The sequence below is a fragment of the Lissotriton vulgaris genome, chromosome 8 (assembly GCF_964263255.1).
Source record: "Lissotriton vulgaris chromosome 8, aLisVul1.2, whole genome shotgun sequence".
NCBI lineage: Eukaryota > Metazoa > Chordata > Amphibia > Caudata > Salamandridae > Lissotriton > Lissotriton vulgaris.
In genome coordinates this window covers 329,912,625-329,938,015 of record NC_141696.1, presented here as the reverse complement: position 1 = coordinate 329,938,015, position 25,391 = coordinate 329,912,625, and the positions used below count along the sequence as shown (strand labels likewise).

The window sequence follows — 25,391 nt, the reverse complement described above, 5'->3', positions numbered from 1 at the left end:
ACTTGGGGTTCACAACTCCTTTACGCGTTTCCCCTCTCGGGTTCTGTGGAAGATTCGCCAAGACCGGGCCCAAGTCATATTGATCGCCCCGGATTGGCCAAGAAGGGTGTGGTATACAGATCTTCTCCACCTCTCCTCGTGCCCTCTGCTCCGTCTCCCTCTCAGGGCAGACTTCCTCTCGCAGTCGCAGGGGCAGGTTCTGCACCCCCACCTCCAGAGCTTACACCTTCATGCCTGAAGGTTGAATGGGGCAACCTGAATTCTTTCTCTCTTCCTTCTGACCTGGTGGACGTTATTTTGTCTGCCAGACATCTCTCTACCAAGTCTATCTATTCCAAATGATTTGTGGTCCAAATTTGATCATTGGTGTGGGGAAAAGTCTATTGACCCTTTAAGGGCACTCTTATCCAACATCCTTCAATTTTCTCTTTCTCTAGCCCACCAGGGCTTTGCTGTGGCTACTGTGAAGGGCTATTTATCGGCTTTGTCAGCGTTCCTTTGCTTGATAGACCAGCCGTCTTTGTTTAAATCACCCATTGTGATAAGGTTCATTAAGGGCCTTACTATTACATTTCTGCCCACTCCCTTTATTTTTCCCTAATGGGACTTAAATCTTGTCTTGACTTACTTGATGGGTTCTCCCTTTGAGCCCTTGCACAAGTGTACCTTGAGACTATTGTTTTTAAAGACTGTATTTCTTGTTGCCATTACCTCGGCAAGGAGGGTAAATGAGCTCCAAGCTCTGAGTTCAAAACCCCCATTCCTAACTATTTATGCTGATAGAATGGTTCTCAGGACCAGGGCTGCTTTTCTGCCTAAGGTGGTAACTCCCTTTCATCTGGGGCAGTCCATTACTCTTCCTTCTTTCTATCCTCCCTCTCACCCTTCCAAGGAGGAGGAGCGGCTTCACCGCTTGGACCCTAAAAGGGCAGTGAGTTTTTACCTCGATAGGACTAGAGACTATAGTGTGGATGACCAGCTCTTTGTGGGCTTTGATGGCTGCAGGAAATGCAGAACAGTGCACAAGCGCACCCTTTCCAGATGGATTAACTTGTGCATCAAGATTTGTTACTCTTTGGCAGGTAAGGATCCTCCAGAGGGTATAAGGGCTTATTCTACTAGAGCTAAGTCTTCAAGATCTGCCTTGTCTAGAGGAGTTCCTGTGGAGGACATTTGTAGAGCGGCAACTTGGGCCTCCCTCTACACCTTCGCGAAGCATTACTGCTTAGATTCTGAGGTGAGAAGGGATGGACACTTTGCACGTTCCGTCCTACAGGACTTTTTGGTATAGAAGGGTGGACACCATCTTCCAGAAGTGGGGACTGCTGTGGGACTCTATTCACAAGGTGAGGAATCCACTGGCGATGTATTCATCAGAAGATCAAGGGCCATATGTATCATCAAACTATTTTGCATTTCCTAAATAGCGAATTTTAAGGCATTTTGCAAATTCGCAATTAAGGAATAATTTCCAATGCATTCCTATGAGCCAGGAGGCCCATAGGAATGAATGCACAATAATTCTCAAATTGCGAATTCGCAATTTGCTAATCGCAATTTGAGAATTATTGCAAGGGTGCAGGGGTGTCTCAAAGACCACTATGTGTATCATGTGTTCAACAGAAAATGACTACCTTCTTTCGGTACTAGATCATAGATGCCGTTCTCTTCCAGTAATGCCTGGGCGGGTTGTGACGCCGCACTAGTAGTGGCGATTGCTCTCCCACACCTCCCCCTTCCCTTTCACGTGTCCCAACAACTAGTGTACAAACTAGATGCTGGATTCATTTTTTAGCACATCCACGCTCCGGTAACCACCGCCTGAGCACTACTGTCTTGTACTATAGACAGACCACGGGTACGACCTGATATTGTAGGTGTTCTACTACCACCTGAGTTTTGGTGTATCCACCTAGCACAGTATTTGTCAAAGTATGTACCCTTTTTTTGTCCTCCCCAGTACGTATACCCAACCCTCTATGTTTTTCTATTACAGGTTTTTCTCCTGACCCAGGAAAAAGCACATTTTTACACCAGACCACTATTTATGGTCTGTTTTTGAACGAGGGCTGGACGCGCCTTAGCGTGTGCGGACCACCCCGTCCAATATACACGGTCCTGACGAAAACCAAAATTTTTTACAGATGGTTGAAACATGTAGACCTACTTTTAATTAATTCACATTGCACACTTCCCTATTTTTAGAATTTTCACACTTCTCGAGGCACCAAATCCTTCCTAAATAGGCACTGGTGCCACACATATATTTTAACAGGGCTCAAGCACTCCAGAATAAATTCTTGGTGTGAGTAGACTTGGCCCTTTTTAACACACTTTTCACAGTTATCCTTTGCACATATAATAACAAAGAAACCCGCTCCACTGTAACCAGGTGTCGCAGCACACCCTATGGGCATTCGGCCTATGGGGTGGGACCCCAATGATGAAGCATGTCACCAACCAGGTTGGTGAGTGAGGGGTCTTCTCTAAGGACTACTACTGTCCTGTAAAGGGTTGGGGCAATTTTTGCTAACTAGAGCCTTAAGCTCCTGATACAGAAGGATTTTCTTCTTTGTATTTTTCGCCCACAGGGGGTACTCCTCCATTGTTGTTTAAAAAAAAAAAGTGTCTCAAAGACACCCTGCTGCACCCCTGAAAAGAACATGTGTGTGCATATGGCGCACATACATGCCCTATGGGCCTGTGTGTGCATCATATGCCACCTTTAAAAATGCCAATTTGTGCATTTCTGGAAGAATTCACAAGTTACCATCAACTGAAAGTTGGTGGTAATTTGCGAATTCTTAAACGAAATTCGCAAGCTAAAATTGCTACATACATAGCATTTAAGGAATCGCAAATTTGCGATTACCTAAATGCTATGGAAAAATAAGGAATCGCAAAAGTTTGCAATTCCTTATTTTGGGAATGTTTCATACATTCCAAAACGTGCAAAACGGCCGTTGCGATTCAAAAATGGCTTGATACATATGGCCCCTAGTTACTTAGCTTCTGTAACACTTTTTTCTGGTGGACACAGTATCTGCCTGTGGATTCCTCACTGACCCACCCACCTCCCCGTTATCCACCCTTGTAAACCTACAATGATGTTATTTTATGTCTGTTGTTTTCAAAGGAAGTGTTTAATTCTTAATGCTTTACCTCATTGATTTCACACTTTGTTTGTTGGTTTGAATACTGTGTACTGTGTATACTGTATATATTTGTGTCAGTCCGTCCGTGTGCCTCGAAGGCACGGCAAAAAAGAGCGTAACTGACATCATCACGCCAAAGAGGCTCTCTTATGGCTCCAGTGACATCAGCGGAGTCGTGAGCGGAGCCATGCTTCTGTGACGTTGTCCTCGTCGGCATGGAGAGTTACGAAAAAATTCCGAATGCTGCTAGCGCAGGGGATAGTCACAAAGTGAGAAATCCACAGGCAGATACTGTATACACCAGAAAAAAGCATTACCAGTAACTTGTTCATTTCAACCTTGTGGGTCATTTCCTATCAGATTTGAAAATGTTCCCTGTGGAACATGTATTAAAGGAAGAACTACTGGACTACAGCGAAAACTTCTGGATTTACCATTTAAAATCCATGCTTCCAGATGGACTGTACAATACTGATGATACCACCTGATTACTGCATATATCAAGAGCTCAAGGGACTGCATTGATTCCACATTCCAAATTGAATCTTCACTCATGATGCTTTTTGAAAATTCAGCAGTGTCATCTGTACAGCCACTGAGCAAACCATCTTGTACTACCTGAGGAAGGCAGAAGCTGAAACTTTGTAGTGGAAATATATTTTTGTTCTTTGGTGAATCCATCTGTTTGAGTGACTTCTTTCTTGGATATTTCATTTCTTTGTGACTCATTGTATCCATTGGGATCCAGATTTTTGTCCTGGCTGGCTGTTGTTTTCTAGTGAGCCTTCATCTTCTAGTATATAAATAAAGGGTTGGAAACGCAACTTCTCGTGGAGTGCGTCCTTTATCCAGAGGCAACCTTGGGACATATAGATATATATATACACATATATATGTTGCTTCAGTTGACTTTATTACTGATATTCTTTGTTCACAGATACTGACAGTATATTAGTCAAAGGCTAAGATCTATGAATTTAGAATAATGAGTTGGGAGTCACAAATTGATTTTTTACAGGGAAAACAGCCTTTACAACGCAGCTGGAACAACGCATTACCTATACCACATGTCCATTAGAATGGATATGCCTTTACCATGCATGTCTTTACCTCACTTTTTTTGCCACGAATATGCATTTACCACGAATGCCTTTACAACAAAAATGTAAGTATTTCGTAGGTAAGTGCACTTACCTACAAAATGCTTTCATTTTTTATGTAAAGGCATGCGTGGTAAATGCATATTCATGGTAAAAAATGTGTGTGTGAGTGTATATATATATATCCACACCACTCCACTGATAGCTTGCGCTTTCCTTTTCCAGAAAAAAACAACGTGGAGCAAAGACCCAGTTTGGTGCCAAAAGTTGTTATTTATTCAGCTGTTCCTTTGTCGGCCATTACGCGTTTCGGTACCTGACGTACCTTGATCACATGACACGGAAGGTTGTCACCGGACTCAATATATGCCAACAAATCACACTTTTTTTCTTTTTTCGTGATGCATTTAAAGTGACAGTGCTCTAATTTAAGTACAAAAAAAAGCTACATTTTTTGACATTTACATTTTCATGTCGGTATAGTACCCAATTATGTCTGTTCTTTTACAAGTTTAAATACATGATTTAACACATTCAATTGTGCAATAACGCCTAGTGTGCAAATTATGCAGTGCAATACATCTTTTTTTGTGCACGTTTCTGTTGTTTCTTGTGCAAAGTTCGCAATTGTTATCTCGGTTTAAATACCTTTTTGTGCAAATTTCGCTTTTGTGTGCAACCTTAGCAAATAAATATTATCAATAGATATAATATACATTCAAACCTTTATACATAAGTAAAAGCCTGTATAAAAAATATATCATTTCTATCTATATACATATAAAACCATTTTCCCATGCACAAAATATATACTTTTAATTGGCGTTGTTTTGTTTTATATTTTTTAATGGTCATGTTTGCACTTGTATGGGTTTACTTTTAGATATGGTATTTCTCTTCCATAATTATAAAAGGGTTTCTGGGGTTAAGATATTTGAATTTCCCTATCGGTGTAGCTTTTTGTATCTCTCCACTCAGAAGCCTCTGGTGGGAGTTTATTCGTGATGGAAATTGTTGCAAAAGTGAAGTTGGATAAAAAAATTAAATCGTGTTTAGAGTCTAATTAGTGAAGAAAAGAAATTGATATTAAAACATGAGCTTCAAAGATTTTTTCTACATGTGTCTTAAAAAGATTTTTGTTTCTCTTTTTTTATTTTATGATTTCCTTAGAAGGATCCTGTTCTTTTTCTTCACAAGGCTTTGTTGTTAATATATATATATAGCTCCAATGTTCCCACCAGTTGGAGACGCACTCTGACATCCACTGCAGCAACCTGCATGAGGTAAAAGCCGGATTGGCGGGAGGAATCCAGTTTACAGCATGCCTGTCGATTCACGCCTGACGCGTTTATGCTCATTGCACTCTTCAGAGGCACGACAGTCATTTTGGCATAGAGGCCACACCACCCACTTAAAAATATGAGCCCTCCAATGGGCGACTCGAATGAGTCCACGTTGGTTTGTGGGTCTTGTAGTGTGCGCCTCAGTTATGTGCCGCTGTCTGAGACGTTTCAAGCCCACCAATGGGCCTCCACTCGCACATCCGGCTTGTCAATCCTCCATGGATGCCTCCACATTGAGACTCTGTGATTCCGAGCGCCGTTGCCCCAAATTTCAGGGTGGTGCATCTCCCGCGGCTGGGAGGCCGCGTATAAATCAAAGCTCCAAGGTTCCCACCAGTTGGAGACACACTCTGACATCCACTGCAGCAACCTTCATGAGGTAAAAGCCGGATTGGCGGGTGGATCCAGTTTATAGCATACCTATTGATTCACACCTAACGCGTTTCATGCTCATTGCACTCTTCAGAGGCGCAACAGTCATTTTGGCATAGAAACTGGTCCATAGAATATGGTGGGCATAAAGGACTGAGCAGGGGAATGCAGAGCGACTTCATTGGGCAGGGGAAGGAGAGTAGGGGCAGCAAGCTAAGCTCAGATGCTCAGCAAAATAGAGGGCAGTGGCAGCACATCGGACAATGCAGGGCAGGAGAGAGAGCTGGTACATGGATTCAGACAACAGAGGGTTGGGAGAAGGTGGATGGGGCAGCAAGCTAATTGTTTAGGGAAGGCGGGAAGGCCAGTGGCAAAACACTGGCCACTCATGGCTGTAATTATTATTTTTATTATTATTGCAATTCTCATTGTCCAAGTCCATGACCCTGCTCCCTAATCGCTATTTGCGCCGGGACACTTCCGTTGGAGGTAGCCGCGCGCTGTAACTGGTGTGGGTCAAGCTTTGCTGCTGCTCTGTTTGTTTATTTGTATAATCAATAAACAGATTTTTAGAAAGATAAAAAAAGAAATCAAGGGTCCTCTAGGCACTACAAACACAGTTCCTTAGGTCATGTTTCTAAGTGGCCTTCAGTCAGTATGTACCTTTGTAAAAAATATTAAATGTCGTGAAGTTAGGCGATGCATTAATCCAAAATTTTGCAGTTGGCAATTCAAACTCATGGCAACTCTGTATTAGCTATCATAACAACTCGTAAGAGAGGGTCCGAGGGAAGTGTTTAATGACCAAACAGGCTAATACCCCCTGTGTAACTATCTAAATGACAACAAAGCCTGTAGGTCAAGTGAAGCTGAGAAATACCATTTAACACTGGTGAAGTATGCAGAAAAAAGTAATTCGAAAAAAAGGGGACTGTCAACTGTTACTGATTAAGTCCTATCAGCCCACCTGATGGCGGAGCCTCATCATCTAGGACTTCCGAAACCAGGTCTGTGTGCAATTACCCAGTTAGATATCAGCAATGCATCACAAGACCAAGGTATGGTTACCACAGTTGTAAGTCCTGATAGTGGGACTGATATGTGCAGTGCAAGAAATTCAAAAAAAGTGAAGTGCATTAAAATGGCTATCCAAGCAAACAAAGACCTTTAATAGTGTTTGCCTGGATGTCAGATTAAAATAGTGGACTGACAGTGTGAAAGAATCACTGTGTAGCTTGCTTGGTGGAAATCAAGACAAAGATCTATACAGGGCCAACATGTTTCTGCCTTATCGTGAAGTATCACTGGCATTCGTCAGGGCCAAGCTATAATCTGCTACTGCAAAGGCACTATGATATGTGCTCAACTAAGAAAAAGAAAATGAACATAATAGTGATCAATTGGAAACCGTCCTACCACATCTTCTCAGTATTGTGCTGTTGATGCGATAGGTCATTCCTGTGTGAGAATCAAAAATAGAAAGAAAACATTGTAGACATTACATGTGTATCATCCTCACAGTTAAATCTACAGCAAGAATAAAATAGAAGTTGCTGTAACTTGTGCATACCCAGTGGAAATATGGCATATTCTCAAACTGGACCATCACACCTCTGTGAAAGTCACATCTAAGATGTGTATTACATCACTAAAAGGAAAAACATTAAAGAGTTTGACACTTACCCATCAGTTTATGGGAAGTGGACCTCACCTCACCCGGCAACTGCTCGGACGAATAAGGCCCCGCTCTAAACATACAAAGACAAACTCAATGATAGATGCATGTCTTGAGGATACAACCTCAGTGTACTGTTTAATAAAACCCACCTATTTTCTTATCTGTCTATAACAAGTAACACACCGGAGTCTCTGATGGCTATATCGGACGACTAGGGTATCTAATCCCCTTCAACGATTTCTAACAGGATGGTTGTCCCACTGCATCTCATGATGCCTATATAAACAGCTTGGTAATTTTGCTATTTATAGATGGGGGGAAGAAAGGGGGGGGGGAGTATGTGTGGGGTCTCCCCTGTACTGTAGCTATTCCTCAACTGGGAAGGCTAAACTGTTGATTTCTTAGTTGATTGATCCTGGAAAACTCGGTATCAAAAAGTGACCCAGATGTCCAGTCCCCTTATGTGGAGTTACAAGGGGGTTTGAACCACAGCGTTGTACCAGGGCATCTACTGAAGTCTAAAAAGGCTGTTTGTTGTTAGAACTGCTGGCTGGTGGAACAATGTCCCCTCAGTCTTGACTATCCCTCCACTAGAGTGGCAAAACTATGAACTACTACCTGCAACCCCTAGGTCTAAGCGACCTTGGTCCCGTCTCACCTGTCCGTCGGTACCTTGCGGCGAAATCACGAGCCGAAAGGGAGGCACCGACGGGCAGGAGTCGCGTCTATTTATAGCGCAGCCGAGTGAATAATCGGACTCAGCTGTGCCATTCTGCTGCAGCGCTGCCATTGCGCTGTATATGCCAGTAATCCCTCGCGCATGCGCACAATCCGGTGGGCAAAGGACGCGCATGCGTGGTGACGAGCACGCCGGCTGGGATATTCAGCGCATGCCCGTTGGCGGTGTACTGTCTCTCGTTACTAGCCGAGAGCGAGACACTGCCTGAATACCTATCGCGCATGCGCAACGATGCACACGCGCAGCACTGCCATCGCGTCCATATAGAGACTGCAAAAGCAGTATTGTTATTGCCAGGGCTGGCGCCACGGCGCAGGTTTTTCAGATCTGGGGCAACAATCATTGTTGTGTTGACAATAATGTAATTGCTCAAATCCATGGGCGATTGCTAATCATAGGTAGCGTGGGGGACGCTATACAGCCTAAACCAGCAATGACTGGATGTAGATCAGGGAAAGGACATGCTCACATGCTTCCCTTAACCACTAGACACTGTTGTCAGATATAAATCAAGGGTGGGAGATCTACATGCAGATCAATGATGGGTATGATCAGGATGCCTGCTGTATTGGTAAGGCTGGAATGGGTAGGTCAGTGGACACCCAAGTTTTGAACCTGAAAAGTAATTAAAAAGGTGCCTGGTATAGTGAGCGCCACAGAAATGTGGGAAACTCGATCTGGAGTGGTCAGCGCACCTTATTGTGATATCGAAGGGCACCCAATGGCAAGTGTTGTGCTCAGATAGATAACCATGGAATGCTGTCGTTCAGTCCGTTAACATCAGATTTCAGTCTATAAATCCACCGTTGTTCTTTAACAAAGAGGAAGTGGGAGACATCAGTAATATGTGGTGGAATATGTGGCTGTTCCAGCACCACCCAGGACAAATCCTCAACTTTATGTTTTGCTTCAAGAAAGTGATTAGTGAGGCCTGTAGATTGCTTCCTGCAGCGGATTGTGCTTTTGTGTTCGCTAATGCGAGACTTAATCATCCGCGTTGTATGGCCCACATATTGCTTCTTGCAAGGGCAAGTGATCAGATATATCAATTTATCGGAATTGCAGTTTGTATGCCTTGTCAGTCTCCAAGGTCTGTTCGTGCCAATGTCAACTGTCAAGGTCTTACGTGTCTGTGGACAGGCAGCACAATTCCCACAGGGGTAATGACCTTGGACTGGATTGCTATTCCAGAGAGTGTTGGTGATTTGTTTCATCTCGGTGCGGGGTCTAGTGTGCACCAAGTTATCACGAATGGATGGTCCTCTTTTAAATGCAAACAACGGGCGAGGTATTGTCCCTGCACCTGTATTGAGAATTTTCCAATGTTTCAATATGATTTTCTTCACTTGATTGGAAGATGTAGTAAAAGTTTGAACCATAGTCATCCGGTCTCTGATGGTCTCTGGCCTCTGGTGTTGTAGGAGTGCCTCTCGATTGTTGTTGAAGGCTCTCTTACGCGCCCGGCGTATTAGCTGATTAGGGTAATGCCGATCTTTCAGGTTGAGTGCCAGTTCCTTGGCATGATGTTCATATAGGGTGTTAGACGAACAGTTCCGTCTCACCCTCAGAAATTGGCCTACAGGTAAATTCTCGCGTAGTGATTGAGGATGAAAGCTCTGAAATGACAAGAGCGAGTTACGTGCCATAGGTTTCTTAAAAAGTTCGCTCTGTAGGCCACCCTCTGCCGGGAAGATCTGGAGATCAAGGTACGCCAATTTATCCTTGCTACTCTCCATGGTAAACTTAAGGAACTGATTCCTAGAGTTTAACCATGTGTGGAAGGACGATACCTCGGTAACCGTCCCTCTCCAAATCACCAAGATGTCATCGATGTAACGTCTCCACAGTACCACCTGATGGATGAAGGGGTTACTGTGGTTCAATACATGGTCTTCTTCGAATTGGTGCATGTAAAGATTTGCCAAGCTAGGCGCAAAGACACTCCCCATTGAGGTCCCTGACACCTGGAGGTAGAGGTCGTTTTGGTACTGGAAAAAGTTTTCCATCATGGCGATCCTTGCACATTCCATGATGAAAGGAACGGGTGTTATGGTGTCCATTTCTCTGGCCTCGAGGAGGCTCCTGATACAATCCAGTGTTTCTTGCTGCGGGATTGACGTATACAATGATTCAACGTCGAAGCTGACTAGTAGGTCTGTCTCAACGTTGAACTCAATGTCGGCCAGTAGTCTGAGCACATCACCAGTATCCTGGAGGTATGTTGGTGTTTCCTTCACGATGGGTTTTAGGAAGAAATCCACAAAGGTGGACAAAGGCTCAAGCAATGAGCCTATGCCCGAGATGATGGGCCTTCCCGGAGGCGGTCTCTGGGCCTTATGTATTTTAGGAAGGCAGTAAAAGTAAGGAATGACCGGGTTTGTAGTTATTAGATATCTTGACTCGTGAGGGGTAATCCAGCCTTCTGCTGTTCCTTCCTCCACCAGACTCTTGATGTCATTCGAGATTCTGGGAGTAGGGTCTTCATTGAGGAGACGGTAGGATTTGGTGTCATTTAGTTGTCTTTGACATTCTTGATGATAAATTGTGGTGTCTTGTAGCACTATGGCTCCGCCCTTATCAGCCGGCTTAATAGTCAGAGAACTGTCGTTAGACAGAGTAGAAAGTGCTGATTTCTCCAAGTTGGACATGTTATGAAAGATCTTGCGTCGTTGTTCAGTATTGGTAACCGCGTGTGTCACTGCTTGTTCAAAGGCTAAGACATTTGCTGGTACTTGCTGATTCAGGGGAGTGAATGTCGATTTGGGTCTAAGGCCGGTATTCTGTTCAACTAGGTCAAGCGTATTAGACTCGTTCACATTAGAGCTAGATGTTTTGAAGAAGAAATGCAGCCGTATTTTCCTAAAAAAACTTTCAAGCTCGCACCTCAATTTGAACATATCGCCAGTGTTGGTAGGAACAAAGCCCAGCCCTTTGTTCAAAACAGTGTTTTCAAGCGGTGTCAAAATCCTCGAGCTTAGATTCACTACTAGGTCGCAGCTCCTGTTGTCGGGCCTGTCTTGTTGGGTTGAGGAGCCCAATTCACAGTTTGTTGGCCTCTCCTTTTGCCGCGGTTCCTGCCTCGGCCCTGCCATAAAAAAGACTGGTCATAGTAGAATGACGGGTTTGGGGGATACATGGGCATAGGGTGACCCATAGGTGGAGGACCCATTGCACCGGGATGGTAGTTCCATGGACCTGGGGGCCACCACTGTCCCGGATTGGGGTACTGTTGTCCTCCCCGGCCTCTATTAGGTCTTCGTTGGAAACCCCCACCACGTGCCCCAGTGTTAGGGCCTGTGTTGGAGTTCCCTTGATCACTAGAGCCCGAGTCCGAGCCCGAAGAAGAATAATTAGACCAGTATCTTCTCCCTTTGGAGTTGGTGGAAGGAGCTACATATGAGTCACTCAAGTAGGGGTAAGCCAATTCCATGGAGAAACGTGCCAAGTCTTTTTTGAACTTCTCCACTTTGTTAAGCAGAATGTTTTCATAATATTCTTTGTTCGTTTTATTGGCATCATCCAAGTTCTTTTTATAGATCACAGGTCGCACAGCTGCGTTGATTTGACCCTCCAAAATTTGGATCTCTACCAATAGGGCATCAGCTGTTTTCTTTGCTGTTTTAATGATTAAAACCAGCCAATCGCGGGTGCACCGCCAACCAATTAAAGCCCAGTTTCTCAAGAATTCTTTATCTTTCAAAAAGAGTCTGGGTGTCGTGGTGACAATCAATCCTGATGGTGCACACTTGCCATGTAGGTACTCATTCATAATCACACCGTGTAATGAAATACGGGAGTGGTTCTTTTTCAGGTTCAAAAGCTTAACCCAATCATCCTCTGTCGTGGGAGTAGAGGTGGTGGGTAAGTCATCTAATATGCTAGGGTTGTTACTTAGGATGGTGTTAAGATCCTCATCGTCAAATGCCAGGCCACCAAAGTCCTCCATGGTGTGGAACCGTAACAGACAGACAACTAAATAAATAAAGTGGGTGAGCTAAATTGCACTACAACATTTACTGTGTGGTGCTAAATAACAAAAAACGGACCCGCAGCCGTGGCTGCTCCATACACTATCATAACAACTCGTAAGAGAGGGTCCGAGGGAAGTGTTTAATGACCAAACAGGCTAATACCCCCTGTGTAACTATCTAAATGACAACAAAGCCTGTAGGTCAAGTGAAGCTGAGAAATACCATTTAACACTGGTGAAGTATGCAGAAAAAAGTAATTCGAAAAAAAGGGGACTGTCAACTGTTACTGATTAAGTCCTATCAGCCCACCTGATGGCGGAGCCTCATCATCTAGGACTTCCGAAACCAGGTCTGTGTGCAATTACCCAGTTAGATATCAGCAATGCATCACAAGACCAAGGTATGGTTACCACAGTTGTAAGTCCTGATAGTGGGACTGATATGTGCAGTGCAAGAAATTCAAAAAAAGTGAAGTGCATTAAAATGGCTATCCAAGCAAACAAAGACCTTTAATAGTGTTTGCCTGGATGTCAGATTAAAATAGTGGACTGACAGTGTGAAAGAATCACTGTGTAGCTTGCTTGGTGGAAATCAAGACAAAGATCTATACAGGGCCAACATGGCAGAAACATGTTGGCCCTGTATAGATAGATGATGAGGCTCCGCCATCAGGTGGGCTGATAGGACTTAATCAGTAACAGTTGACAGTCCCCTTTTTTTCGAATTACTTTTTTCTGCATACTTCACCAGTGTTAAATGGTATTTCTCAGCTTCACTTGACCTACAGGCTTTGTTGTCATTTAGATAGTTACACAGGGGGTATTAGCCTGTTTGGTCATTAAACACTTCCCTCGGACCCTCTCTTACGAGTTGTTATGATAGTGTATGGAGCAGCCACGGCTGCGGGTCCGTTTTTTGTTATTTAGCACCACACAGTAAATGTTGTAGTGCAATTTAGCTCACCCACTTTATTTATTTAGTTGTCTGTCTGTTACGGTTCCACACCATGGAGGACTTTGGTGGCCTGGCATTTGACGATGAGGATCTTAACACCATCCTAAGTAACAACCCTAGCATATTAGATGACTTACCCACCACCTCTACTCCCACGACAGAGGATGATTGGGTTAAGCTTTTGAACCTGAAAAAGAACCACTCCCGTATTTCATTACACGGTGTGATTATGAATGAGTACCTACATGGCAAGTGTGCACCATCAGGATTGATTGTCACCACGACACCCAGACTCTTTTTGAAAGATAAAGAATTCTTGAGAAACTGGGCTTTAATTGGTTGGCGGTGCACCCGCGATTGGCTGGTTTTAATCATTAAAACAGCAAAGAAAACAGCTGATGCCCTATTGGTAGAGATCCAAATTTTGGAGGGTCAAATCAACGCAGCTGTGCGACCTGTGATCTATAAAAAGAACTTGGATGATGCCAATAAAACGAACAAAGAATATTATGACAACATTCTGCTTAACAAAGTGGAGAAGTTCAAAAAAGACTTGGCACGTTTCTCCATGGAATTGGCTTACCCCTACTTGAGTGACTCATATGTAGCTCCTTCCACCAACTCCAAAGGGAGAAGATACGGGTCTAATTATTCTTCTTCGGGCTCGGACTCGGGCTCTAGTGATCAAGGGAACTCCAACACAGGCCCTAACACTGGGGCACGTGGTGGGGGTTTCCAACGAAGACCTAATAGAGGCCGGGGAGGACAACAGTACCCCAATCCGGGACAGTGGTGGCCCCCAGGTCCATGGAACTACCATCCCGGTGCAATGGGTCCTCCACCTATGGGTCACCCTATGCCCATGTATCCCCCAAACCCGTCATTCTACTATGACCAGTCTTTTTTATGGCAGGGCCGAGGCAGGAACCGCGGCAAAAGGAGAGGCCAACAAACTGTGAATTGGGCTCCTCAACCCAACAAGACAGGCCCGACAACAGGAGCTGCGACCTAGTAGTGAATCTAAGCTCGAGGATTTTGACACCGCTTGAAAACACTGTTTTGAACAAAGGGCTGGGCTTTGTTCCTACCAACACTGGCGATATGTTCAAATTGAGGTGCGAGCTTGAAAGTTTTTTTAGGAAAATACGGCTGCATTTCTTCTTCAAAACATCTAGCTCTAATGTGAACGAGTCTAATACGCTTGACCTAGTTGAACAGAATACCGGCCTTAGACCCAAATCGACATTCACTCCCCTGAATCAGCAAGTACCAGCAAATGTCTTAGCCTTTGAACAAGCAGTGACACACGCGGTTACCAATACTGAACAACGACGCAAGATCTTTCATAACATGTCCAACTTGGAGAAATCAGCACTTTCTACTCTGTCTAACGACAGTTCTCTGACTATTAAGCCGGCTGATAAGGGCGGAGCCATAGTGCTACAAGACACCACAATTTATCATCAAGAATGTCAAAGACAACTAAATGACACCAAATCCTACCGTCTCCTCAATGAAGACCCTACTCCCAGAATCTCGAATGACATCAAGAGTCTGGTGGAGGAAGGAACAGCAGAAGGCTGGATTACCCCTCACGAGTCAAGATATCTAATAACTACAAACCCGGTCATTCCTTACTTTTACTGCCTTCCTAAAATACATAAGGCCCAGAGACCGCCTCCGGGAAGGCCCATCATCTCGGGCATAGGCTCATTGCTTGAGCCTTTGTCCACCTTTGTGGATTTCTTCCTAAAACCCATCGTGAAGGAACCACCAACATACCTCCAGGATACTGGTGATGTGCTCAGACTACTGGCCGACATTGAGTTCAACGTTGAGACAGACCTACTAGTCAGCTTCGACGTTGAATCATTGTATACGTCAATCCCGCAGCAAGAAACACTGGATTGTATCAGGAGCCTCCTCGAGGCCAGAGAAATGGACACCATAACACCCGTTCCTTTCATCATGGAATGTGCAAGGATCGCCATGATGGAAAACTTTTTCCAGTACCAAAACGACCTCTACCTCCAGGTGTCAGGGACCTCAATGGGGAGTGTCTTTGCGCCTAGCTTGGCAAATCTTTACATGCACCAATTCGAAGAAGACCATGTATTGAACCACAGTAACCCCTTCATCCATCAGGTGGTACTGTGGAGACGTTACATCGATGACATCTTGGTGATTTGGAGAGGGACGGTTACCGAGGTATCGTCCTTCCACACATGGTTAAACTCTAGGAATCAGTTCCTTAAGTTTACCATGGAGAGTAGCAAGGATAAATTGGCGTACCTTGATCTCCAGATCTTCCCGGCAGAGGGTGGCCTACAGAGCGAACTTTTTAAGAAACCTATGGCACGTAACTCGCTCTTGTCATTTCAGAGCTTTCATCCTCAATCACTACGCGAGAATTTACCTGTAGGCCAATTTCTGAGGGTGAGACGGAACTGTTCGTCTAACACCCTATATGAACATCATGCCAAGGAACTGGCACTCAACCTGAAAGATCGGCATTACCCTAATCAGCTAATACGCCGGGCGCGTAAGAGAGCCTTCAACAACAATCGAGAGGCACTCCTACAACACCAGAGGCCAGAGACCATCAGAGACCGGATGACTATGGTTCAAACTTTTACTACATCTTCCAATCAAGTGAAGAAAATCATATTGAAACATTGGAAAATTCTCAATACAGGTGCAGGGACAATACCTCGCCCGTTGTTTGCATTTAAAAGAGGACCATCCATTCGTGATAACTTGGTGCACACTAGACCCCGCACCGAGATGAAACAAATCACCAACACTCTCTGGAATAGCAATCCAGTCCAAGGTCATTACCCCTGTGGGAATTGTGCTGCCTGTCCACAGACACGTAAGACCTTGACAGTTGACATTGGCACGAACAGACCTTGGAGACTGACAAGGCATACAAACTGCAATTCCGATAAATTGATATATCTGATCACTTGCCCTTGCAAGAAGCAATATGTGGGCCATACAACGCGGATGATTAAGTCTCGCATTAGCGAACACAAAAGCACAATCCGCTGCAGGAAGCAATCTACAGGCCTCACTAATCACTTTCTTGAAGCAAAACATAAAGTTGAGGATTTGTCCTGGGTGGTGCTGGAACAGCCACATATTCCACCACATATTACTGATGTCTCCCACTTCCTCTTTGTTAAAGAACAACGGTGGATTTATAGACTGAAATCTGATGTTAACGGACTGAACGACAGCATTCCATGGTTATCTATCTGAGCACAACACTTGCCATTGGGTGCCCTTCGATATCACAATAAGGTGCGCTGACCACTCCAGATCGAGTTTCCCACATTTCTGTGGCGCTCACTATACCAGGCACCTTTTTAATTACTTTTCAGGTTCAAAACTTGGGTGTCCACTGACCTACCCATTCCAGCCTTACCAATACAGCAGGCATCCTGATCATACCCATCATTGATCTGCATGTAGATCTCCCACCCTTGATTTATATCTGACAACAGTGTCTAGTGGTTAAGGGAAGCATGTGAGCATGTCCTTTCCCTGATCTACATCCAGTCATTGCTGGTTTAGGCTGTATAGCGTCCCCCACGCTACCTATGATTAGCAATCGCCCATGGATTTGAGCAATTACATTATTGTCAACACAACAATGATTGTTGCCCCAGATCTGAAAAACCTGCGCCGTGGCGCCAGCCCTGGCAATAACAATAATGCTTTTGCAGTCTCTATATGGACGCGATGGCAGTGCTGCGCGCGTGCATCGTTGCGCATGCGCGATAGGTATTCAGGCAGTGTCTCGCTCTCGGCTAGTAACGAGAGACAGTACACCGCCAACGGGCATGCGCTGAATATCCCAGCCGGCGTGCTCGTCACCACGCATGCGCGTCCTTTGCCCACCGGATTGTGCGCATGTGCGAGGGATTACTGGCATATACAGCGCAATGGCAGCGCTGCAGCAGAATGGCACAGCTGAGTCCGATTATTCACTCGGCTGCGCTATAAATAGACGCGACTCCTGCCCGTCGGTGCCTCCCTTTCGGCTCGTGATTTCGCCGCAAGGTACCGACGGACAGGTGAGACGGGACCAAGGTCGCTTAGACCTAGGGGTTGCAGGTAGTAGTTCATAGTTTTGCCACTCTAGTGGAGGGATAGTCAAGACTGAGGGGACATTGTTCCACCAGCCAGCAGTTCTAACAACAAACAGCCTTTTTAGACTTCAGTAGATGCCCTGGTACAACGCTGTGGTTCAAACCCCCTTGTAACTCCACATAAGGGGACTGGACATCTGGGTCACTTTTTGATACCGAGTTTTCCAGGATCAATCAACTAAGAAATCAACAGTTTAGCCTTCCCAGTTGAGGAATAGCTACAGTACAGGGGAGACCCCACACATACTCCCCCCCCCCCCCTTTCTTCCCCCCATCTATAAATAGCAAAATTACCAAGCTGTTTATATAGGCATCATGAGATGCAGTGGGACAACCATCCTGTTAGAAATCGTTGAAGGGGATTAGATACCCTAGTCGTCCGATATAGCCATCAGAGACTCCGGTGTGTTACTTGTTATAGACAGATAAGAAAATAGGTGGGTTTTATTAAACAGTACACTGAGGTTGTATCCTCAAGACATGCATCTATCATTGAGTTTGTCTTTGTATGTTTAGAGCGGGCCTTATTCGTCCGAGCAGTTGCCGGGTGAGGTGAGGTCCACTTCCCATAAACTGATGGGTAAGTGTCAAACTCTTTAATGTTTTTCCTTTTAGTGATGTAATACACATCTTAGATGTGACTTTCACAGAGGTGTGATGGTCCAGTTTGAGAATATGCCATATTTCCACTGGGTATGCACAAGTTACAGCAACTTCTATTTTATTCTTGCTGTAGATTTAACTGTGAGGATGATACACATGTAATGTCTACAATGTTTTCTTTCTATTTTTGATTCTCACACAGGAATGACCTATCGCATCAACAGCACAATACTGAGAAGATGTGGTAGGACGGTTTCCAATTGATCACTATTATGTTCATTTTCTTTTTCTTAGTTGAGCACATATCATAGTGCCTTTGCAGTAGCAGATTATAGCTTGGCCCTGACGAATGCCAGTGATACTTCACGATAAGGCAGAAACATGTTGGCCCTGTATAGATCTTTGTCTTGATTTCCACCAAGCAAGCTACACAGTGATTCTTTCACACTGTCAGTCCACTATTTTAATCTGACATCCAGGCAAACACTATTAAAGGTCTTTGTTTGCTTGGATAGCCATTTTAATGCACTTCACTTTTTTTGAATTTCTTGCACTGCACATATCAGTCCCACTATCAGGACTTACAACTGTGGTAACCATACCTTGGTCTTGTGATGCATTGCTGACATCTAACTGGGTAATTGCACACAGACCTGGTTTCGGAAGTCCTAGATGATGAGGCTCCGCCATCAGGTGGGCTGATAGGACTTAATCAGTAACAGTTGACAGTCCCCTTTTTTTCGAATTACTTTTTTCTGCATACTTCACCAGTGTTAAATGGTATTTCTCAGCTTCACTTGACCTACAAACTCTGTATTAGCTTCATCCAGGAAACTCCTCCCAGAAATCATACACATAGTGAAGTCGGGAGAAGTCTTACACCAAGTCTTCATGGTCATGTATTTTAGCCATGTACAGCGAAACAGTCTTGAGTCCAGGACAATACATCACAACAGGACAAAATGGCATATCATTTTCACCAAAAGCAAAATGAAGTAGGTATGCTTCTTGCAACCTCCACCTACATTGTTCCATTTCCTCTTTAACCCTCCCAGCTCCTCTCCTTCCACTATGCCCTGGAGGGAAGCCACTACTTCCAGCACTACCTACTTAGAAAAGGTAATAAAAGGGAGTGTTAACTTGGAATAGGGATTACTATGCATAATTCTGAACAGTAAATCAGGTGCCACACAATTATTCCCTATTCCAAGAAGTATTACTTGTAATTGGCAGAATTCCATGTGGAGATATAGTTATGGTAATTTCAATGCTTGGGAATTTTGCCTAACTGGTAATCAGGAGCAAAGTCTTATATTTCCATTTGCTTGGCATGGAATAGCATGAAGATTCCATGGACTTTAAAATGCTGTGTTTTTGTAAGTTCTGTAATTATTGAGCAATTTCATCTTTAACTATCATAGCACATTCCTTACCCCCTTTAATTCAGGAATGGCATCACTCTTACAAATTATCCTGTGCGCACATTCTTACAGCTTCCTTACGTTTCCACAAACTATTCCCAGAACTTTCTCCTCTGTCTTATCTCCAGTATTGACACAGAACACCATTCTGTCGAACTAGTGTATCTATCTGCGGGTTCTAATTTACAAAGTTTTACTTCAAACTTCTTTTGACACAACAGTACAACGTGAGCTTAAATCTGCCATAATATACAAAGCAGCCCACTTATTGTCAATAAGCATGTGGGTTTGATTTTGTTCTCCCACATATGCTCTCTGTTTTGTAAATTATGGTTGTAGGAAACTATATCAAGAAATAACATTGACATACCCAAATTTAGCCAAAAATATTGACAACCAAAATATTGCAACTCTATACCTCTGACAGTAAAGATTAAAATATTGGTGAACAAAAACTTCTAAAATACAACTAAGTAGAAAGCACAAATAAAGAAATACGAAATAATGTCAATATATAATAAAACTACGGAAGCATAACAACATTCACAAAAACCAAAATATCGAACACTGGGAAATTACCATCATTAGAAAAAAAAACAAATGATATTATTAAGTTAATTTATACAAACAAAACACACACTTCATAATAAAATTAATATATGTTAAATATATATCTAACACAATAATTAGCATTTAACATTGTACAAATAGTCTATTCGCTCACCAACCAATCAATACAATTTTACTTCAAACAGTTAGCAAATAGAAATGTTTTCCCAAATAAAAAAACAGTTATCAACAATCACATGAGGACACTGTAAATCTGCCAAATAGCAACACTACAAAAGAAAATATAAACACTTAAAAGAACCACAAACAACTGCACATAAAGACCGTTTGACACAACACAATATTCAAAAGCTAAAACTATTTTAAGAAAGCAAACAAACACAACTATGCTGCACATTTATTTCTCCAACCTATAGATGCACCGACTACATAAAACAAAAATACCAAAAGGAAAATAAAATTGAAGCACAGTTGGCGAAGCTGGGCTTTGGCCAGGAGTTTATTGGTTGGGTGCGACTGTTGTATGCGGAACCCCTGGCCAGGGTCATAGTCAATAATAGCAAGTCCAGTGATTTTTCTCTGTGGCGGGGCACAAGACAGGGGTGCCCGTTGTCTCCGCTACTTTTTGCGCTTGCAATGAAACCCCTGGCTGCCGATGGGACAGGACGATCCGGGGCCTGCGTTGGAAGATAAGATCTCACTCTATGCAGTTGACGTTTTGCTCTATCTCACTAATCCCAAGGACTCCTTCTGTAATTTCTTGGACGTGCTGGATATCTTTGGTAGGTATTCAGGACTGGCCATAAACTGGGCAAAGTCAGTGCTCTTCGTCCTAGTGGGTGACCCGCCGGTGGTCCCGTGTTCATGTCCAATTCAGGTCGAAACGATTAGGTTTAAGTACTTAGGTATATTTGTCACGCTTGATCCGTACTTGCGGTTCACCAACAATCTCGCTCTCCCATTGGACAGATGCAGGAAGGATGTGGAGCGCTGGAAGGCTCTTCCCCTGTCCTTGCTCGGAAGAGCTGCTCTCTTTAAAATGATGGCTTTGCCCCGGTTTTTATATGTCCTGCAAAATTCGATGGACCCTGTTCCGGCCTCCTACTTTAGGGGAATAGAAACTCTCCAGAGGCAGCATCTATGGGACAGCAAACCCCGAATCGCATTCGTCAAGTTCACTCTCCCATAGAATGATGGAGGGATCGGTCTTCCTGACCTAAGGAAGTATTATTGGGCCTCCCAATTGGCCGCTGTGAATCACATTTTTTACGGAACCCCCGGAGACCCGGGATATGCCATGGACCGTGGTCAGGCACCGGGTGGTATGATTGATAGGGCTCTGTACGCCAAGCTGGGAAAGTTTGCACTAACGGGCCCGACCGCACATGCGGTGCTGGTGTGGCATGTGGCTAATAGGTGTCTGGGGTGGGAAGGTAAGCTTACATTGGCCACTCCACTGTTGAATTTGGAGAAATTGGGTAGTCTATGGAAACCTAAGGGATTTGATAAGTGGGACATGATCGGCATCACTCATGTGAAAGATGTTTGGGGGAAGGGCGCGGTGCATACGTTTACTTCGCTACAAAACACATATAGGGCCATATGTAGGTAAACCATGAATACTGATTCCTTAATACCGAATTTTACAGATTCGGTATTAAGGAATCGGAAAATGCGATGTAGATAAAAAGTCGGTAAATTTTACCGATTTGTTAAAAATCGGTAAAAAATACCGATTCGGAACGAATCGGTCAAAAAAAAAATACCGAAACACCAATACCGAATTGGAATTACTGAATTCATTACCGAATCGGAAAATACCGATTCGGTAATTCAAAAAATCGTAATTTGATGAATCAGCCAATCCCGTGTCAGAAAGTGGCCACACCCAGGCAGCTGCACAGAACCTGGAGCTTACTGTGAGGCAGCCAGGTGAGCTGAGGAGCCAGGAGCAACAGAGCCTCACAGCTACAAACCCCAAAAAAAAGCTGTTTGGAAATGGCAAGCCCGGACAGAGAGAAGGAGGGAAGTGAAAGGAAAAGGAAGCTGAAGTTCAGCGAAAAGGAGCCGGAGGTACTGATCCAGGATGAGTCAGGACCATGACAGGCTTTTTGGTAAGCAGTCCCACCATGTGCCCGAGTCTCAAAAGAGACAGATCTGGATTGGGATACAGGACAAAATTAATGCCATTGGTGTGACCCAGCGTACCATTGAGGACATCAAGAAGAGGTGGTACGACCTCAGGAAGACGGCAAAGGCAAGGATGGAAGAGAGGCAGAGGCAGGCTGGCAAAACTGGCAGAGGAAAGAACAGTGCACCAGCACCAACACCACTGGAACTGATGGTAGAGTCCACCCTCCAGCCGGAGAGTGTGAGTGGTGTGGGAGACGCAGACAGCTCTGCCAGAGCAGCAAGGAAACAAGGTAAGATGCATGCCCAGCATGCTGTGCTACCCCCTCCCCAACCCCAATCCCCATAGTTTCATAGGGGCTCCCAGTCCACTCCATGTCTTACTCATTACCTGCTATGCATTGTGGGAGATGTAGTTCGAGGGAACTGATGTACAGGACAGTCAGGCTAGCAAACACAATAGCATGTGAAAGTAATTGGCAATCTCAGGACAGTCACTGTGATCTGTAGGCATGATCTTTAATGCAATTCAAATGCAGACAGAGCAGTGAGTATATCTACATTGTGTCATTCCAGGCGAGACATCTTGCAGTGCTGCAGAGGAGAGCAGAGCAAAGACGACCAGGCCAGAGGGGAGGCAACATGAGGAAGAGAGTATGCCTGCATAGACCACAAGCTCCACACAACCACCACCACCACCTGCTCCATCATAGGCATCACCACAGCGCCAGGGAATGCCGCCATCCCCTCATACCCAGTACCCACTGCGACGATCACCAACACCACCACCATCACCACCACAGTCAGACAGAAGGCATGCCGTGGCCACCCTCCAGCAGATGGAGGAGTCGTCGGAGGAGGGCACAGGGCGTCAACAGTCTCCAGTCCATGAGGAGGGCAACAGAGAGAGGCTTGTACTCCATCTGAGGCACCCACAGTTCATCCAGACACCGCAGGGCAAGGCCGGGCAATCCTGAAGCATCCGAACAGGATGAAAGTGTGTTTGCTGGACTGGAAGGCAACATGCTCAAGGTCCAGCGCCTGCAATAGAGAGAGATGCGATCACTGCATAGGGAGGTGGCCCAAATTAACAAACACATGCACAGGATGGAAAAGGGCATCAGTGCAATGGAAGACAACATGTATGAGGGAATGCAGAAAGTTGCAACCTCTGTGGAAAACCTCTGCAGCCAGTTGGAGCAGGACCGTCTTGGCAGGCGCAGGGAGAGGCAGAGACTCCAGGCCTATACCAAGGCAGTGAACCGGCTGGCCACTGCAACCTCTCTAATGTGTCGAAGTACCATCGCCATGCAGGAGGAAATGCGCATTGTAGCAGGGATGTGGCCTGGGGCATCGTATCAATGACCTCTGCATTAGAACTGCTGCAGAATGTGAAGGCGGCCTCAATGAAAGGGGGGGGACAGTGAGGAGGCTACCAGTCGTGGCAGCATTACGCCCTCTCCCACCGAGGGCAGGAGGCGCAGCGAACGCCAGAGCACTGCACAGGAACAGTCTGACACTACAGACAGTGTTGGCAGGGAATGTGCACATGCAGCGCATGGACGCAGGAAATAGGTACTACTGTCAATTGGCAAACATTAGATGGGTGATGTAACCCATGTCCAAATGGACACTGCTTACAATACTGGTGGTGTGCTTATTAAACACCATTACAAAAAACTGCTACTGGCTCTGTCTCGTTACTCACTCAGAAATAGTTTGACGTTATCTCTGCCCATCTCTGTCTCCCATCATGTTCAACTGCAACACCAGCTGCGCAGGGTTCTGGCTGGGGGTTGTCCTCGTCGTCGTCGTCAGAGTCAGTTAGTTCCACTGCTGTTCCTTTTTTTGTGGCAAGATTGTGTAGCATTGCCCATGTAGCAATTATTGTGCAACATTTGATGGGGCTGTACTGACGTGCACCTCCACTTTTGTGGAGGCAACGGAATCTGCTTTTAAACAGTCCAAAGGTGCACTCCACCACGTTGCGTGTGCTCTTATGTGCCACATTGTATCTCCTCTCCCTTGGGGTAGATGGGTTGAGATATGGTGTGAGTAGGTAAGGCCGGAGGGCATATGCGCTGTCACCTAAATACAAAAGAAAGTGCCATTAATTTGTGTCACCAATAGCTTGAGCCAAGGTATACATCAGGGTGTGTCACATTGATTTACCTAGTAGGTATCCTTCTCCAAAGTCACCAGCAGCCAGGCGTGTATGGATGCCACTGTTCCGGAATATGTACGAGTCGTGAGTACTCCCTGGAAATTTGGCCACAATGTCAGTTATGATGAACTTGGCATCACATATCACCTGCACATTAATGGAGTGGGTGGATTTGCGTTTGCGGTAAATGTATTTAGTTGCTGCAGGTGGGCAGATTGGTATATGGGTCCCATCGACGCAGCCAATGACGTGTGGGAACTGTGCCAGTTGGTAGAAATCCAGCTTGGTCTTCTGCAGATCCGCCTGTGTACTGGGGAAGGTTCAAGTCAAGTCAAGTCAAATAATTTATATAGCGCGCTACATACCCAGAGGGTCTCATGGCGCTTGGAGAAGGGTGGGGAATTACTTGTCGAATATCCAGGTTTTAAGTTGCTTTCTGAATGCTAGGTGGTTCTGAGTGAGGCGAAGGTGAATGGGAAGTGAGTTCCAGGTTTTAGCCGCCAGGTAGGAGAAGGATCTTCCTCCCATGGTGGTTTTGTTGATGCGAGGTACAGCAGCAAGGGCTTGGTTGGAGGAGCGTAGCTGGCGGGAGGGGGTGTAGAAGGAAAGTCGTGTGTTGAGGCATTCGGGTCCAAGTTCCTAAAGTGCTTTGTGTGCATGGGTTAGGAGGCGGATTGTTATCCTCTTATTGACGGGGAGCCAGTGGAGGTTTTTCAGGTGACCAGAAATGTGGTCTTTACGCGGGATGTCTAGTATGAGTCTGGCTGATGCGTTCTGGATGCGTTGGAGTTTTTTCTGAAGTTTTGCGGTGGTACCGGCGTAAAGGGTGTTTCCATAGTCCAGGCGGCTTGTAACCAGTGCGTGGGTGACCGTTTTTCTAGTTCGGTGGGGATCCAGCGAAATGTTTTTTTGAGCATGCGAAGAATATTGAAGCAAGATGATGAAACGGCGTTGACTTGTCTGGTCATCGCGAGTGAGGAGTCCAGGATGACGCCCAGGTTCCGTGCATGGTCCGTCGGGATGGGTGCTTTTCCAAG

At 45.0% G+C, this 25,391-nt stretch overlaps 2 protein-coding genes across 2 annotated transcripts; one reads left to right on the top strand and one right to left on the bottom strand.

Moving 5' to 3' along the window:
- Positions 1–11,373: 11,373 nt before the first annotated feature.
- On the bottom strand, positions 11,374–12,333 carry LOC147697008 (uncharacterized). The gene has a single exon (XM_086933271.1). The coding sequence runs from the start codon at positions 12,331–12,333 to the stop codon at positions 11,374–11,376; it is 960 nt and encodes a 319-aa protein (XP_086789397.1).
- A 1,031-nt stretch (positions 12,334–13,364) lies between these two features.
- On the top strand, positions 13,365–14,324 carry LOC147697007 (uncharacterized). The gene has a single exon (XM_086933270.1). It carries the CDS (start codon positions 13,365–13,367, stop codon positions 14,322–14,324), a length of 960 nt encoding a protein of 319 aa, XP_086789396.1.
- The last annotated feature ends 11,067 nt before the right edge of the window (positions 14,325–25,391 follow it).